Here is a 19,289-nt window from a genome sequence, read left to right on the forward strand (position 1 = left end):
TTGGGAAAAGAGACCGACACCCACCCAACCTCCTTTCAGGTAGTTGTAGAGGGTGATGAGGTCTCCCCTCAGCCTCCTCTTCTCGAGGATAAACAATCCCAGTTCTCTCAGCTGATTCTCATAAGACTTGCTCTCTAGACCCTTCACCAGCTTTGTTGTTCTTCTTTGGATGCCCTCCAGCACCTCAACATCTTTCTTGTAGTGAGGGGCCCAAAACTGAACACAGTATCTGAGGTGCGACCTCACCAGTGCCAAGTACAGGGGGACAATTACTTCCTAGTCCTGCTGGCCACGCTATTGCTGATACAAGCCAGGATGCCATTGGCCTTCTTGGCCACCTGGGCACGCTTCTGCCTCATATTCAGACGGCTGTGAACCAATATCCCCAGCTCCTTTTCTGCCAGCTCTTTTTCCCCCAGCTCTCTTTCCAGCCAATCTTCCCCAAGGCTGCAGCGTTGCATGGGGTTGTTGTGACCCAAGTGCACGACCCAACACTGAGCCTTGTTGAACCTCATACAATTGGCCTCAGTCCATTCATCCAGACTGTCCAGATCCCTCTGTAGAGTCTTTCTCAAGCAGATCAACACTCCCACTCAACTTGGTGTCATCTGCAAACTTACTGAGCATGCACACGATCCCCTCATCCAGATCATTGATAAAGGTATTAAACAGAACTGGCCCCAATACTGAGCCCTGGGGGACACCACTCATGACCGGCCACCAGCTGGATTTAACTCCATTCGCCACAACTCTTTGGGCCCGGCCATCCAGCCAGTTTCGTACCCAGCAAGGAGTACACCTGTCCAAGCCTTGAGCAGCCCAATTCTCCAGGAGAATGCTGTGGGAAATGGTGTCAAAAGCTTTATTAAAGTTCAGGTAAACAATATCCACACCTTTCCCTCATCCACTATGTGGGTCACCTTGTCATAGAAGGAGATCAGGTTAGTCAGGCAGGACCTGCCTTTCGTAAACCCAGGCTGAGTGGGCCTGATCACCTGGCTGTGCTGCATGTGTCACATAATGGCATTCAAGATTATCTTCTCCATAACATTCCCTGGAACTGAAGTCAGTCTGACAGGCCTGTAGGTCCCCGGATCCTTCTTCTGGACCTTCTTGTAGATGGGTGTCATATTTGCTAGATTCCAGTCAGCTGGGACCTCCCCAGCTAGCCAGGACTGCTGATAAATGATTGAAGGTGGCTCAGTGATCACATCCACCAGCTCCCTCTGCACCCTTGTATGGCTCCCATCCAGTCCCATAGACTTGTGTGTATCTAAGTGGTGTAGCAGGTCAGTAACCATTTCTCCTTGGAGTATGTGTGCTTCATTCTGCTCCCCATCTCTGCCTTCCAGCTCAGGGGGCTGGGTGCCTGGAGAACAATTGGTCTTACTATTAATGACTGAGGCAAAGAAGTCATTAAGTACCTCAGCCTTTTCCTCATCCTTTGTCATTATATTTCCCCCTGCATCCAATAAAGGATGAAGATTCTCCTTAGTCCTCCTTTTGTTGCTAATGTATTTATAGAAACATTTTTTATTGTCTTTTATGGCACTAGTCAGATTAAGTTCTAGAAGGGCTTTGGCCCTTCTAATTTTCTCCTTGCATAACCTCATGACATCCTTGTAGTCCTCCTGAGTTGCTGACCCTTCTTCCAAAGGTCATAAACTCTCTTTTTTTTTCTGAGTTCCAGACAAAGCTCTCTGTTCAGCCAGGCCATTCTTCTTCCCTGCCAACTTGTCTTTTGGTACATGGGGATGGCCTGCTCCTGCACCTTCAATACTGAATGGGAAGCCATGAACCTTCTGTACATTCTTCATAGTTCTGTATCCAAGGCCTTAATTTCATCAGAAAGTTTGCATATATTTCTGTAGCCCCCCTCCCCAAACATACACAGAAAAGCATGGGGCTGCTGATGCTGGCTATGCTGGAGATAGGGTCAAACACATGTTCTTGTATGTTCATATTGACTTGCAACAGCCTTCTGTAGGGTGGAGGAAAGAGAGCACTACCCCCTGTAGTGCTGCAGGCAATGATGTCTTTACACCTCATACATGGAGAAAGCGAGACATGGAAATTCACTGGGGAGAAAAGGAACCATGGTTCCAAGTTGTTGTCAAAACATGCTGTGATGTGGGTTAATTGACAATGATAGATAAAAGTCTTTAAAATTGTGAAACAGTAATAAAGCCAATGAACACAAATGGAAAAATTAAGAATAATTGTTTTTCAGGGTTGACTTTCCATAAATGTATAATAGTGTGTCTTTGGAGTTCTGTGGTGATGATTAACAAAATAATGTTCTATGAGATTGGTTACAAGTTGCAGTCCATACTAGAATCTCTTCAGGGTCACAGCTAAAATCCCAGTAAAGGAGCATCTAGCCTGAAGTAAGAAGCATTGTTAACACAGTCACAGTCACAGTGTCTACATTACTACGTGCTTCAAGTAAAGATTCAGGATGTGTTACAGATGACAGGAAATTACTTTGCAGAAGTGCATTTCAGAAACTGGAGGAAGCCTTTTCCCAGATAAGCTTCACAGGATAGACTTCCAGCAGGAATTATTCTGGGGTGAAAAGCTTTACTACAGCATGATTGTATATCTGTTCTTCAGGACTGTTTTCTCTAGGTATCAAATAAAGATTCAGAAAGAGTGAGATTGAAAATAACTCAGTTCTAGGTTAAGGAAATGATTTCATATGGTGATACTAGCTAGGGATGCAAATCAGTCAATAATCAACTTTCTACTGCTGCTCACAATGTTTGCATAGTTTCTTCCTTCAGTGCTAGTGATTGATTATTGCTAATATTTTAATTCTGTTTTCCTTTTGTAATTACATTAGGAGTGGGTGAGTGAATCCTACTCATACAGGAGAAATACAGAAAAACCCCCATTGTATCTGGTACTGTAATCTGGTACTGAAAGAAAATACATTTAAAGGAAGACAAAGGAGTGGGAAGGAAGATTACAAAAAAGATCCGAGTATTCTTTCATGCTCATTGTTCTAGCACAAGATCTTCTTGCAAAAATTATCATCACTGCACCATAAAAATTGTTCCGTGTGATTTTGCATAGGGTGTAGGTGAAGAAATAGTTACCAGAAAACAGCAGGTGGAAGAACTAAAAACTGCATGGTTAGAGGTATCATGAGAAAATCTTCCAACAACTGATACACTCCAGAGACCAGTGGTACTGTTGAAGCCACATGAATTGATAAATTCAGAACACAAGACCAGCAGACACTGGTGTCAACAGCAGGTTGAACAGCTCAGAGCACAGCCAAGGAGGAATAGCTGTTATATACAAAGACTAGAAGATTATATAGAAATTTAGGTATATGTATGTATACATATACATATACATGTATATTTGGTGAAAGGAATGATTCCTTTAGGAATTTTCTGAACACTGACCTAAAAGCTACTGTTGCACAGCTGTTGAATAAATAGCTGGGGTTTGTCTCTCAGCCATTATTCTGACCATGTTCCTATGAGTATATGGGGGGGTGTGGGAGTGTGTATGTGAGACAGAAAGGGAGAGAGAGGGAACTGTGTAAGGAGGTAAGTGTGTGTACTGTGTGAATAGCTATCTATTAATGAAAAATGTATTCTAAGAAAATAGCAGCTTAAGTAATAAAAGACATTAAAGTCAATATTGTTTGTGGTCTGAGTTTCTCCGTGTCATTATCTTCTGTCAAGAAAGGTGGAATCTGCAATAAGCCTAATGTCAAATGTATTGATATACAGCAGGAGAAAATCTATTCAAGAGTTTCAAATGTTCCTATTATGCATATCTGATTGAATCCTCATTTTTTCAAGGTTGAAGAATAGAAGAATGCCTATATTTTTTCAAGGAAATAATTTCAGCACTGAAAATTTGGTCACTTTTGAGGTTTTTATATTTTTATATTATATGCAACATATATTAGGCATATTTTCAAGATGCTGTCTTAAAATTATTTATTGCCTTTCACAAGCACCATCTGTGTATAGGCATTAATCAAACTAAAATCAGGATGAGATTACTGCCCTTAAGATACCTGCCCAGATAAATACAAAGTTGTGGATCTCTGGGAAAACCTCAAAGATGCATTAAGATTTTCCATTTCTCTTAGCTCAGGAAAGAATTTGATTGTAAAAGCTCAATCAGTTATCACAAGGATGTAAACTACAGTGAATGGCTGTTTGCATATCCTGTTTGGATCATTTAACTCTTTCTCTGTTTAACCTGTGTATCTTTCTGTACAATTCCATCTTGTGCCCAGAAAGAACAGGCAATAAGAAAATTAGGAATTCATTGCAAGCTGTGACAGTTAAACTGGACAGGGAAGGGATCTTACCTCTGTACTCGGCACTGGTGAGGCCACACCTCGATTACTGGGTTCAGTTTTGGGCCCCTCACTCCAAAAAGGACATTGAATTACTCGAGCGTGTCCAGAGAAGGGCAACGAAGCTGGTGAAGGGTCTGGAGAACATGTCATACGAGGAACGGCTGAGGGAACTGGGGTTGTTTAGTCTGGAGAAGAGGAGGCTGAGGGGAGACCTCATCGCCCTCTACAACTCCCTGAAAGGAGGGTGCAGAGAGCTGGGGATGAGTCTCTTTAACCAAGGAACAAGCGATAGGACAAGAGGTAATGGCCTCAAGTTGTGCCAGGGAAGGTTTAGGCTAGATATTAGGAAGCATTTCTTTATAGAATGGGTTGTTAGGCATTGGAATGAGCTGCCCAGGGAGGTGGTGGAGTCCCCATCACTGGAGGTGTTTAAGACTAGGGTCGACTTAGCGCTGAGGGATATGGTGTAGTTGGGAACTGTTAATGTTGGGTCGATGGTTGGACTGGATGGTTGATGGTTGGACTGGATGATCTTCAAGGTCTTTTCCAACCTAGACAATTCTGTGATTCTGTGATTCTGTAACTGCTGCCTGAACAGTCTACAAAAGCAAAATTATCATACACCTAGAATAGAGCTGACCTAGCTAATATGAGTTACTAAGGCTCTGGAGGTTATATGAAATTGATTTGGTAAAGCAAAGTGACAGGGCCCCATAGGGAAATGATAACCCATGTACAAAGAAATGTACACTTTTCTATAGAAAAACCTAGGCCAAGGGTGTATAGCTCAAACTTGAGCATGACATCGGATTCCCAGGAAGACACTTCAGCTCTTACATGTAGGATTGCAACTGTTGGGTTTTTTTCCCTGTTTCAACTGGATTTTTGTCCAATAAATGTTTCATTTAAACCTGATAATCCATGGATAGGAAAGGAACTGGAAACAAGGACTCTGCTCTCTTAGCTCAGGACACTTAATATTTTAAGTGACACTTTCTCTGTTATGTCCAATTAATATTAGACTAGGAAGCATCTCCACCAAATGAGTGGAGAGAAACTCCTACTTGCCCAAACCCCTTCACACTTACAGCCTAATAAGTCTTGCTGGTATGTTTGTTTGCATCTTACCAGGTTAACAAAAATAAGGCAGCTGTGATTAGATTTTTGAAGGTGCTCAACAATATTGATTTATGCTGCATGTGGGCAGGACAAACGTATGTGCTGCTTTACCTAGGTTGTTTGGTTTTTTTTATTTCACCAGAATTCAAGTCAGAAATAGTATAGAGTACTTCTTGATGCTTGCAGAACTGAAACTCTAGACACAAATAAACTTCAAAGACAAGCAATGAGAAATCTAGAAAATTTCAGGAGTTTCTTCCTGTGTTTTTTGGACTTCTATTTCAAATCTGACTTTCTTACAATATGTTTGTACTGGGTCTGGCTGAGCCGGAATTGGTTTTCCCCTATAGCAGCCCTCATGGTGCTGTGTTTTATGTCGGGAGCTGGCAGAGTGTTGATAGCACACTGGTGTTGTGGCTACTGCTGAGTAGTGCTTACACAGCACCAAGGCTCTTTCCAACATTTCCCCCCCGCCCCCAGTGGGATGGGGTGGGCAAGATCTTGGGAGGGGACACAACCAGGACAGCTGACCTGAACTGACCAAAGGGATATTCCATATGCTCAAGTATAAAGCTGGGAAAAAGGAGGTAGGGGGTGGGGTCACCCTTAGTCCTCCAAGGCAACCACTACGCGTATTGGAGCCCTGCTTCCTGAGAAGGCCCGACATCGCCTGTTAATGGGAAGTAGAGAATAAATCTGTTTTCTTTTTTTTTGCTTCCACACGCGGACCTTTGCTTCGCTTTGCTTATATTAAAACTGCTTTTGTTTTACCCACAAGGGTTGTTTTTGGGTTTTTTTTCCTATCTTATTTTCTTTCCCCTCTTTGCCCTGTTGAGAAAAAAAAAAGGGGGAAGGGGGGGAAAGTGATATAGCAACTTGGTGGGTACCTGGCATTTAGCCAAGGTCAAACCACCACAATGTTATATAAAGGTAAGGGTTAAGTTCTTTTCTGGCTTGCAGAAACAGCATGGTTGTTGCTCCTAACAGAGTGACAATGACTTATCTTTATATTTGACACTATCATTGTTTAGGATGAGTTATTGCTGGTAAGTCACAAAAATGTAAAGTGCAACAATAACTGGAGAAATGTTATTCCTCAAGTATAGCAAACCTGCTTGCCTAATGATGACCATACATGAGACTGGTAATACTTCTCAAGTTAATTCCTCTGTAGTCTTATCCTAAATATGCAACTATTTGTAGTATCTGTAGCCTTGGTATCTCTGAGTTCTCACTGTGGTCAGAGAGCAGGCACATACCAGCATTCATAAGTGTTTTGATTAACCCATTAGTAAAGATTAACTATACCAGATAACAGCAGTTATAACAGTAATCTTATTTTCAAAATCCTCAAAGTCACTATTGTTAGGAAACCTTGTAAAAATAGTCTGTGAAAAATCCACACAGACACTATATGCCAGCAAATTTGGATATGAGATGCAAAACACTTTAATTCATAACATGGTGTTATTTGATGAAAAAGTTGCAGGACTAAGCACAGTTTACTTCTATTTAATCATAAAAAGTTTTCCTTACAAATGCAAAAACTAAAATTATTCAAATTTAGGAAATTATCCACAAATTGTCTGAAACTGTATGTAAATATAGTTTGAAACTATAATATCATTTACAGTAAGAACTTACATTCAAAGCAAATAATTATACAATAATGTGATAACTGCACAAAGAAGTTTCAAAACAATTTGAATGATTACCTTACATTCAGTTATTCATTAAAATATTGGGTACATAAAAAAGTATGTATGGAGTTTCAGGTCACCCACTTAACCCTTGAGACTCATTTGTGTTTAATGAGCACAGGAATATACAAAATTCTGCCTCATTTATGGTGTGACTATAAGACTAAGCTACTTTGCTAAAAAATGTTAGATATAAAAACTGACTTCCTCAAAAATAGTCTTAACTGTTTTCAAATATGCAGAGAAAATCCATATATATGTGAAATTTTTCTGTAACTCAGTATCCTTCTCTTATTTTCTTGCTTCCTGAGAAAAGCTATATTGTTCATGAATATGCTGCCCCCTCTGCTTCTCTTCCAGAAGGTGATGCAGTTTTGCCGTAAAAGACACAACCCATTGAGAAATAATATAGGTGTCATGGTTTAGGCCCAGCCAGCAACTAAGCACCACACAGATGCTCACTCACTCCTCCCCCTTACAGTGAGATGGGGAGGAGAATTGGAAAAAAAAGTAAAACCCATGGGTTAAGAACAGTTTAATAACTAAAAGAAAATAAAGTAACAATAATAAAATGTAATAATAATAATAATAATAAAAGTAGTAGTAGTAGTAGTAATGAAAGGGGATATAGCAAAAAGAGAGAGAAATAAAACTGAAGGAAAAAAACCAAAACAAGTGACACACAATGCAATTGCTTACCACCTGCTGACCTATAACCAGACAGTCCCCAAGCAGTGATCAGCCCTTCTAGCTAGCTCTGTCCACTCTATATGCTGAGCATGATGTCCTATGGCATGGAATATCCCTTTGGCTAGTTCTGTTCCCTCCCAGCTTCTTGTGCACCTGCTTGCTGGCAGAGCATGGGAAACTGAAAAATCCTTAACTTAGGATAAGCGCTACTTAGCAACAGCTAAAACATCAGTGTGTTATCAACATTATTCCCACACTAAATCCAAAACACACTCTACTAGTTACTAAAAGAAAATTAACTCTATCCCAGCTGAAACCAGGACAATAGGCTATTTGTATAATGTGCCCTCAAGCTCCTACTTCTGGTTGGAAGAGTGAAGACTTTGATGACCCTGCCTGTTCAGGAGTTGAAAAATGTGGTGACTCCAACATAAATGGTGAAGAAACATGTACTCAGATGCTGAGAAAAAAAAATACAGATGATTGAGGAAAGCTCCACCAATTAATTAATTAATTCCCTTTATATTGCTGGTCTCTTGCACTCATAACGAGTCATGCAATAGTCTACTTTTTTCCCTAAGTTTTTCTCTGACTCTTTTTCTCTCTCTGTCCTGCACTTAGTATGTGTCATGTTTGTCTTCCCTTTCAACTCTTTCCTCACTTTAGAGAGTACTAGTTACTTCATGCCTGATTCTTACACAGTGGGATCTTTCTGGCTTTGATCAAACAATGTTGGAAAATAACTTGGTAGCTCATTCCTCTTGTACCATTAAGGCTGATATCTGTCATTCAGCTTTTCAAACCTGAATGTCTATATATCCATGAAGAAATTTAAATTTAGAAGCCTTTCAAAAGTGATTTCTGCAGAAAATGGGTTTGACAAAATGTACTTTCAGGACAACTTTACACATGCATACACATATACACACAGAGAGAAGCTGAGATGTGTTAAAATGAACATCTTTGCTGGAAAAGAGGTTTTCTATTCAGGTCTCTTTTTCTGCCCTTTAAAATAAGTGATCTAGGAATCCACATGAATGTAAGATATACTTGTAGATACAGCCTTACTGTGATTGTGTTTCAACAAACTGTGGTTTGATGACAACTCCTTATAGCAGAAATTTCCTCCATTTTTGGAAGAACTGATGTTAACTGCTCCTGGGCTTTCACAAACACATATATACCATAATAAACTGTGATTTCTGTCCATGCTGTATTTTAGATTCATGCAACAACTTGAAGATAATAGAAATCCCATTTTTCATTTCTGAGCTTAGTGTAGTGTTCCAGGTATCAAAAAAGAAAAAAAAGAATTCCATTTCATAGGATAGAGGAAAATAATTCAAATGCTAAGTGTAAATATTACAATTTTAACTGCCACAAAAATACTGTTCTAAGAGTTTTCACTTCTTAATAAAAAGTAAGAAGATAGATGCAAAGAGAGCTCAGTGAATAAACATACAACAAACAACAAAACAACAAAATTTGGCTTGTGTAAGACTCTTGCAACCTGCCATATCAGATACGCTGTTTTAGGCATGAGCAACAGTTTCATTTCCGTATTTCCACAAACTAAGCCACATGAAGATGAAAGAAAATGAAGTGTAATGAAGAAACTATGTCTTTTAAAAAGATGTGTGTTTGGGGTTAAGTGGCTATCCAGTTTAATGTTGAAGTCCTGCCTTCCGTTTTTATATGCACATGCATATATATAAAGAACCATCATACAAGATGCCTGGTTGCCAATATGTACATGTGCATGTATATGTTGGTGTGTACATGTAATGTTCATTTCAGGAAGGTATGTGAGGAATGAGCTGTATATGTGTACTACTGACAGGTTTTCCTATTTCTTAAAATCATGTTCTGATAGGCATTGAAAAGAGAGTCCATAGCATGTTTTCCGGAACTTCAGTTATGAAAATTCCAGCTGTGCTTACAGGTATGCAAATCAGAGAAGGATCCTGTAGTGATCTGTCAATTACATAGCACATCTTTGCATTTCTTGCCTTGAGCTAACAACTAGAATCAAATTATTGTCATATTACTTGGAAAAGAGGACAGACTGTGATTTAGAAAACAAATGAGGGCTGTGTCCTTTTTTCTCTGAATTACTCATTCATGATTTTTTATCATTATGAAGGATTTCATGATATACTAGTCATCTATAGGCTACTTTAATACAATATATTGATATTATCACAAAACTGAAGTTCTCACTGTGACCCCTTTTCTTAACCATTTTGTTTAGGGCCTTTTCTGTGTATGGCTTCATCAGTATCCAATAGTCCACAGTCCCATGCAGTATAACAGAAGTAATTTTCTGTCTGTCCACTACAAAATAATATAAAGGACATATATCTTGTTAAAATATAGTCATAATGTTGCAATTTTATAATACTTCTCCTTCAGGGAACAGAAATCACATTCCATAATAGTTTATGAGAAATTTTCTCCTCAGGCAAAAAGAAAGGCTTCTAATTAAACTAGTACGTTACAGTAATTCAGAAAAGTCTCTTTGGTGGAAAAGAGCTTTTTTTCAAATGCTGACATCTTTGTGGCTACATTTGAGGAGTTTCCTAGAAAATCATGTGGGTTTTTTTTCTGGATCCTCAATGAAAAGAGCTACAAGACAGCAGATTTGTATCATCTCATTCTGCTAGTGTTAGAACAGGATGAGCTTTGAACCTTGCTTGTTTCCTGATTTGATTTGCAGTACCAGATTTTAAACAGAGCTGCCAGTGCCTCTAGCATTGTTGTGCGTGGAAATAGTTGAGATGTTTTAGAAGGGTCTGATAAGATGAATTTCAAACTTTCTTGAGGTTCCAAACTGGTAAACTTAAGATGGGGGAATCAAACCAACTTCAGGCTTACAAACAAAACAGAAAAAAGAAAAATGCCTACTATCAGATAAGATGCATGACATCAAAGAATCTTAACTCTAGTACTACTATTTTCCTACTATTACATGGGGTAATGTTTATCAATGTTATTTAATAATTTATCAAACAGAACAACAAGGATTTAGTAGACTGCTTACAAAATGCCTTTTAAAGACATTTTTATTAATATGACAAATTAGTTAGCTGGTCAGTTACAGGAAGAAGGATCTACCAGAGGATTGACCCAATAAGGTGCCTTCCAGTATTTCTGCCTGCTTTCCCTCTTAGGTTCCAAAATGCATGTTGATGCACAGGTGACTTTTTCATTTAACGCTATTCAAAGAAAACTTTGGAGGGAAGACCCACTTAAAGAGTCTGAAAAATAACACAGGAACATCTTTCAAATCCCAGATCCACCAAGGAATGTGGTTAGGTTGTTTTCATGAGAGGGGAAATAGAAAAGAAAACTGTAACGTAAACCAAATTATGTGATAGAGGCTGTTCAGGGTACTCAGGCTGAGCTGCCGCATACCTTATAGCTCAGCCTGGAGCAGGACAAAATACACGTTTTATGGGTTGACCATATACCATGTGTCTTGCTTGTTCCTGTGGTCAGAGAGATCAGAGTTTGTTGAAAGAACGCAGAGGGAGCCCAGCCATCATTTAATGCACAAAGACTCAACTTTATTAGTACTCACACTTCTTTTATATCTACAATAATCAGTTCATACATATTGCAAAAAGCGAGCTCCCTATAGGTTGCTAAGGTTAGATACCTTGGTTGCTAAGGTTAAATACCAATCCCACCCCTTATGATTTCTGCAAGGCCTTCTACATAGTCTTGCTTCTGTTCTTTGTTCTTCTTTGATACTTTTCGGTATTTTCCCATCACGTCGCCGTTGTCAGCAGTTCCTCGGTGCTGTGCCCTTTCTCACGTAGCCAGTTGTTAGCAAACTGCTCCACAAGAGTTTTTTTCCCTAAGGCCAATGAGGGGACACCATGGAGGGGCAGAGGATAGTCCAAACCTCCCAACATATGTGTTTCACGGTGCTAAGCTGGCAATCACCGTTTTTCACAGATGGTGAAAATGTCACATCATGGTGTCATTGCCACGTCCTGAATTTTCACCACCTCTGTTAAATGCCGTAGAAAATTCTTCTGCAAGCCACTGCTGTCACCTGTGGAACAATTTATGTCATAAGGGGAAGAAAGACTCCAACAGAAATAATTCTTAATTGGCATTTTAAAATCTTTTTTAAAACCCAGATCTTGCACAAACTCAGCTTAAATACAGATACATTGTTTCAAACAGATTGACTGTGGCAACATCAAAAATGGATATTTTAAATCAGAATGGGCTTAGTCAACACAAGGCTCAACCCATATATATTTCAGTGATGATCACTTTAAAAGAATATAAACTCCCACTGGAACTGAAAAGGATCATAAAGTCCCAGTCCTAATGTAACAATAATGTGCTGAGTTTTGGACTCTGCCAAAATATGTGATTTGTCCAGGAAACTGCAATTTATTTCTAAAGCTGAAGGAATTCCTGTATAGGAAAATATTACAGGAAACACCTTGTCAAAATTGAGACACTTCATGGAGATGTGCAATTTCTAGAAACTTTTAAAGAGAATTTCCAGCCATATATTTAAACACTGGTAAACTATTTTCTCAATAATACTAATTAATTAATTTTAATATGTTAGTAATTTAATGATACTTGACAATACTTAAGTGACACAAATCCATGCTTCTGATTTGAGAAATCTATTCTCCATAGTAAAACCCAAAATATTAACCTTTCAATTCATTCTTCAGAAAAGTCTGACATTAAGGAAATTCTTTTTCCTATTAGCTCTAATCACATGATTTTGGAATCTTCCAATGTATCTTTTTTCTGGGAACGCAGCCACTGATTACTAGTTCAGCAATAGCAGGAAGCTCAAAAGGCTGTGTCATTCTTTATTGAATCATACTAGAATCTTAAAGATGCTTTTAGAATCAACAAATATTTTTCTACTTATAGACTCAACAAGCAGTCAAAAATGATCAGTAAGATATTCCCAAATTCTTGGGAATTCCTTAGTACCCTCATTGTGTGCTTGTACTAACCAGAAACAGCCTTCAAACTTCATATTCACATACAAAATTTGAGCATGCCTGTGCTTAAGCAGGTCTGTTTTGTTAGCATCATGAGAGTCTGATTTGTAACTTAAACCATTTCAAGAGATTACATTACTGTCTGAGTCTTGGCCTTGTTTTTCTGCTGTCTTGGAGAAGCAGTGGTGATTTCCAAAGGAAGTACAGCAAGTACAGTACTTATATTCTGCAGGCAATCATCTTTTAAAGTAGGAGAGAACTTAGTTACAGAATTCTTCATTATAAGGATCACATTCAAGTAAAGCAAATTCCCAGCTTCTTCATTATTCCAGAGCAGGGCCATAATCTACTCATTCATGCTTCTATTATTTTATACCTCTGGTGACTTCAATTTAATTAATTTGGATTTAAACTAGAAAGCCCAGGCTAGCTCAGTGTCTTTTACACGGATCTAGTTCTGGCATGACAGTTTGTGTGGTGCAAAATCCTAGCTGGCAGCTCTCGAAATTTGGGGTTGCTCCAGATTAGGACCATAGAGTGTCCTGCAGGACAGGCAGCCATTACAGCTATACACATGGCTTCCCCCATGCTTAAAGGTAAAAAAAAATTGGATAAAACAAGAACCAAAGAAATAAAATATGTAACATAGAGGATAAGGAAGGAAAAGACTGACTTGATGGCACCAATATGGGCCTCTAAGCTGGGATCCCTGAAGCCAGTTGCAATATTTTGCATCTGTCTGATGTGTATGCAGAGAGACCTAATCAGCAGGATACTTGAAACAACAAACACTATTAAAGGCAAAGCTATACCACCGTTACAGAAAAGAATCAAAACAAACAAACTAGCTTTCATTGTGACTCTCCTTTCTGAAGAGTTTGTCATGGTTAAAGGATCAGTGAAGTTGACGTGCACATTGTAGATATCCCAGGCAAAAGGAAGAGAGGTTGCAAAGGAGAAAAATGATGATGTTATCAGCATCCAGGGCATGAGACTGGAAATTCTTTGCTTCAGCCAGATGAACAAAGACTGAGTAAAATGAACAACCTTGGTACAATAGAAGAAACTAAGCCAGGCAGCAAACCAGAGGCTGGAGTTGTTCAGAAACATAAAAACTGTCTTGAAAATTACAAACAAATTTTCTTCATAATAAGACATTTCACAAAACAGGCTTAGGAACAAATCCAACATCATCCAGGTCTGTAAAAAGAATCTGGATAAACTCAGACAGATCATAATCATATCATATGAGGACAATATTTTGCTCCTGAGGCAGCTAGTTGAACTGACAGCCAAGATAGTTCCATTTCCTAGAAGTCCTGCCATGGATTCAATTATAGCAATTGTTAGAATAAGGAGAGAAAATAATGTGAGCATAGTAACTCAAGAACTCACAATTTTTGTTCAGTTTTTCATGGGCTTCTGAGAGCCTTAGATTTCCAGAGCAATGTCAATCCCAACTAGCTGTTATCGGCACATGCTCACCTATTTATCTCACAGGAAGAAGTATAATGGTAAGTCATTTATCTTTATGCTATTTTACATTTTTTTTCAGATAATAGGTCAGCTGCTTTCTCTAAGCATGCAAATTGGATAAAGATTCAATTACAGTCTTTTCAATTCAGAGAAAGGATTTGCATTTAAAGGGCTCAGATGCATTTTTAAAAATATGTTGTAATCCAGTTTCCACAGAACCCTCTGAATATATGTATGTCAAGATGGACAAGAGTTTCAAATGTGTGTATTCTCTTTCATGCTAGGATTGGGCCCCATACCCCTATCTGGGGGGAGAGAAAGATAATTCAAGATCAGAAAGTGCAAGAAATAGAAGACATTTTCAGAAAATACGCAATGAACTAGATTTTGTACATAAATACCTAAAATCTCTTAAACCTCTTTGAGAAGCCTGATCTGATTTCCATGTCTGGCCATCATGCAGTTAACATTCTTCCTCTTCCCTCACTCCTGCTACTGTTTGGCAAGCATTCACACTGGGACCTAGGCTTGCAGAAAAGACGTTCATGGCTTGGCTACTATATGCTTGATTTTTCCTCAACAAAATGCAGGATTCAGACCTTGGTTCAACTCTACTTATGGACTTGTAACGGAATATCTAGTGTTATCTAAGGAGAGCATTGCATCCATCAGGGAACTGGGTGTTTTGTACATTTGTTTTACAGTCTTTCCCCCCTGCTCCTGAATCTATGGTATTTTGTATATGTATTGACCAGTCAGAAGTGTTAGCCCCCTACCATTAAAGTTCTGCAGCCAGCAGCCTAACTACACCTTTAAGGACCAATCACACCAAAGCGAACTGAAGAGAAAGGTATAGTTTACAGATTGGCTTTTCTTCCTACCAGGTAATTGATGAAGCAAGCACATAATTTGCTCTTGGTGATCATCATGTCATGATGTGGATCTGATCTACTGCCTTGTTTCTTTGCTTAGACTGCTGCCAGACTACTTGTTTTGGCCTTGTTTTTATTCACCCACCGTGCTGGAGCATAGTGGTCTGGGGGATAGATTACTCATGCTGGCCAGAAGAGAATCTGGCCAAGCCTTCAAAGTTTCAATTAAACATCTTAACTGCTATATAGTAGAGGAGAAAGATACAGGGACCCTGCTTCATTTCCCATGATAAAAAACACATTGTAACTTCAGAAATTATTTGCAGGTGACATTATCAAGAAGAACAGGAATCTCTCTACCTTGAAAAGGTACTTCAAGATGAATAGTACTCTGGATGGGAAAGTATCTACATCTCTTTCACTCCATTGAGAAAGAGTTGGGCATTTTCTTTTCTTCCTTTGTGTCTGTTCAACAATCACTGGGAAACGAGGTGCTTTCCTTAGCCCTGGCAGAGGAAGAGGTGACAGACCAGACATACCGACATCCTAATGCTATGAATACAGGCATGGCTAGGGTTATGCAGCAGCTGAACTGGGGTTTTTACAACTGCAGTTTTGAACTCAAGTGTCTAATGTCCCACTTTACATGCCTAATATTTGTATTTTATATCTGATGCCTAAACCTCTCCCTGAATTGCACAGTTATCACTTCTGAGTTTATGAGAAACACTTACCATGGCCTCTTCTACATTAAGAAACAAAATGGATGTCCTTATACTGGGGCCTCAGGTCAGCTCCTTATCTTTATCAGATATATTTAAATGGTTGTTACAAAGAGGATTATCATATTTTTCTTACGTGTGTGGAGATTTTTAAACATTATAATTATCATTACATGCTTGTTCTGAGTGTCCCAAACTAGAATAATAAATTTGTAGGAAGCTAGGAACAGGGAAAATGAAAATTATTTTACTAAAGTACTTCACCAGTCCATTTTCCTCTAGTGTCCTGAAAAAAAAAAAAAAATCACCTGAGGAATTTAAGATCTGGAAACATACAGCATTAAATACAGGAGAAATGGCACAGGTGTTAACAGAACCAGAGCCTTGCTCCCATATGGAACGTGCATGCTTTAAAAATTCTGTTGTACTTGCTAAAAGGAGTGAGTTCAAACACTTCCCACATACAAGAAAAAATTCAAGGGTCTTCGAAGTGAGTGGCTAGGTTTGGGTTTAGTGAAAAGGTTTGGGAAGTATGTTTTATATGTAGGCTAGAACAGCGAAATAAAAACACAAAGACTTTTTAGAAATGAAGTGGTACAAATTGCTGTCAGTAGTAGAGTAGAAGGTGTGGGCAGTTATCAAGGGAGAAATTTTGAAATATTTTTTCAGCTCTGTTTCTTTGTGTAGTGTCCTGGTTTAACCAGGATAGGGTTAAGTTTCCCCAGCAGTGGGGGGGAGCTCTAGCCGGGTTATTCAGATACCATGCGGACGTCACATCCTGGCAGGTCACATTTTTCCTGGCGGGGGAGCGCGGTGCACTCGTGGTTTTGTACATCGTGCTTCCCACTGCTGTATTTGGTAGCTATTTTGCTCTGTTCACTGCTATCACTATTACTGTTATTGTTATTGCTGTTGTTTGTTGTGTTGCTATTGCACTGTTGTATTAAACCTTTCCTTATTTCAGTCTTGGGGCTTTGCATTTCACTCCCTTTATGGGGGAGGGGCAGCGGCCTCGTGGTCTCAGACCCCGGCAGGGGCTAAACCACCACAGTGTAGTTTGAATTTACAAATGCTTTAATGTGATCTATGATTGCCTATGGCAGTAATCAAACTTTTTTGATAACGCATCCCCATGAATAAAAAATTTTTGAGCATGCGCGCCTGATATTTTGTGAAATTTTGTGAAGTACTGGGTTGAATATCACATAGCTTGAAACATTGCTGAAAAAATTGTAGTGATTTGTCTTCATGTTCTGGATGCTTATTTTTTAAATGTCTTGCTAACTCTGATGGCTTCATAGTGTCATTAGCTAACTTTTCAAGGCACATTATATAGGGTGACATACTTTCTGTGCATGTTGATCTGTGTGGCCAGCTGTGTGCTTAAGTATTCTGACTGTATGTGCTTGTGTGTTTCTGCATATGCCTGAGGAGTATGTGCTCAGCCTCACTACCAACTCAACCTCAGGAAAACAAAGCCACAGCATTCATGCATCGTGAGGATAATGGATTCATCAACCTGTAGCAGTACAATCCTTAGATTATAGAATCTAATTAAGAAAAATAGTAAGTATAGAGACTGCTTTAAACAAGTATCATGAATACCATCTATGCTGGTGGTGTTTCAACAGGATAGATTAGTTCTACATTTAACAAAATTATGTAACAGTGTACTAATGTCTGTTAGTAGTTATTAACATGCTACAATACTGTCCTAATAGTACAAGTTGTTTGTGCAATTAGAGAATTGGACACAGATCATGTCAGCAAATTGCTTACAAAAATTATTCTTAATTTAGTTTTGGTAGATTATTAGTATGTTACAATTCATCCCATATGTAACAATTAAACTACAGAACTTACAGTTTCATTCAACTTTCTATCGTCCTGGTGACCCATTCCAGGGAATGATCTTTGTTTCCATGGCTAAGAGACCTGGAGCGACTCATGTGCATATATTCATTGCACACTTCAAAAGCCAGGCCAAGCCTATCCTGTCTGGCAATTAACTGACCAGCTGACTGATACTGCTTCCTTTCTAGCTGTTATAATTCTACTGCTGCAGTATTCTCAAGTACGCTCGTGCTTAGGAATTATCTAGAAATACTGGACCAATCTTTTTCTTCAGGAAGTGGCAAAATATGCTGCTGAAGGGTAGATAATTTCTTCACACTGCAGAAAATGACCCTCCACTTCCCGGGGTCATATTGTGTTGTGCACTTGGGTGGACCAGCAGGAAGTGCCAAATTTTGACATGAAGAAGGTCACCTTCAAGGTTCTATGCAGTGACCTCGTGCCTGTCACCAGGTGTCCCCATATCACACACTGGGTTCCAACACCTGTGAAGAAGGTCCTCCATTGTGTTGTATAGCCTTGCCATATCAGTGTTGATTGCTAGGCAGTCAATTTGAAGTCCATAGTACAGATTGAGATGGAGGTTTCCCAGGCCATCTTCCAGACTGTCTACCCATGACTCAAAAACATCATCACAGAGATCAGATGTGTGTTAGCTGAACAGGAACTCCACATCTTCATGGAGACAATTAACAAAGTACATATCCCCATATGCTGTTTATAGAGAGGCAGTATCAGTTCATTGATTTCAAAAGCTACTCAACATGCTTTAAGTCCAGAGGGAGAATTATGGATGAAGCATAGATTACAATGGCCATGTGTGTCAAGGAGCGTCAAGAGGAGCTGTTCCATAAGGGAGGGTGACCCAAGAAGTTGGCATCACCACAAGGCAGGCAGGGACAGCAAGGGCACTGTCAGGCATGCAGTCCCACACCATATGAGCAAGGATAGCACGTAAGCTCTGTGATGGTAACTAAGGTCAGCCAGCAGTCCAGTGATTGCCAGAAAAGTCCATAGTGCTAAGGCATGTCCAAGATCAAGCCAGGAATTCAAGTCTGCAGGTCAGGATCAGTATCCAGATCATCTAAGCACGTGTAAAGGCACACGTACAGCTGCAGCATAGCTCAGGTAGAGACCAAGGGTGAGTTCCCAGCTTCTGCAAAGCAGCTCCTGAAAGTAGCAGGGATCAACCTCCACTGAGGCTTTTCACAGCAATTTGATTCAAGGTCAGCCAGCTGCATTGTGAAAGTTGGCTCTGAATCTAGACAGCCAAAACCCCAGAAGTAGTGGAGAAGGAATGCACTCAAGGCCCTGATAATATGCACTATGGCGGTGCCTGGGAACTTTATCAATGAGTCCATCCCAGTACCATATTTATACCATCTGATGGTAAAATAATAAATATCAGTGCTATTCAACACAAGTAAATTCCAAGGGTTTGACCAAGAAAACCCTTAACTATTGAAACACAGTGCAATAACTGGAGATACTGAATGGGACAAAAAGGGTAAGAAGAGAAGACATAAAATGATAACTTG

The 19,289-nt window shown here is 39.3% G+C and overlaps 1 protein-coding gene across 1 annotated transcript; it reads right to left on the bottom strand.

The window, feature by feature from the left end:
• Window positions 1-13,268: 13,268 nt before the first annotated feature.
• Window positions 13,269-14,204, bottom strand: LOC141940078 (taste receptor type 2 member 40-like). Its single transcript, XM_074860865.1, has one exon. The coding sequence runs from the start codon at window positions 14,202-14,204 to the stop codon at window positions 13,269-13,271; it is 936 nt and encodes a 311-aa protein (XP_074716966.1).
• Between the last annotated feature and the right edge of the window lie 5,085 nt (window positions 14,205-19,289).

The sequence above is a fragment of the Strix uralensis genome, chromosome 2, assembly GCF_047716275.1.
Source record: "Strix uralensis isolate ZFMK-TIS-50842 chromosome 2, bStrUra1, whole genome shotgun sequence".
In the NCBI taxonomy this organism is placed as follows: Eukaryota; Metazoa; Chordata; class Aves; order Strigiformes; family Strigidae; genus Strix; species Strix uralensis.

Bases quoted from the DNA above. Each gene is read 5' to 3' on its own strand.
- LOC141940078 (XM_074860865.1), bottom strand. From the start codon at position 14,204: ATGCTCACATTATTTTCTCTCCTTATTCTAACAATTGCTATAATTGAA.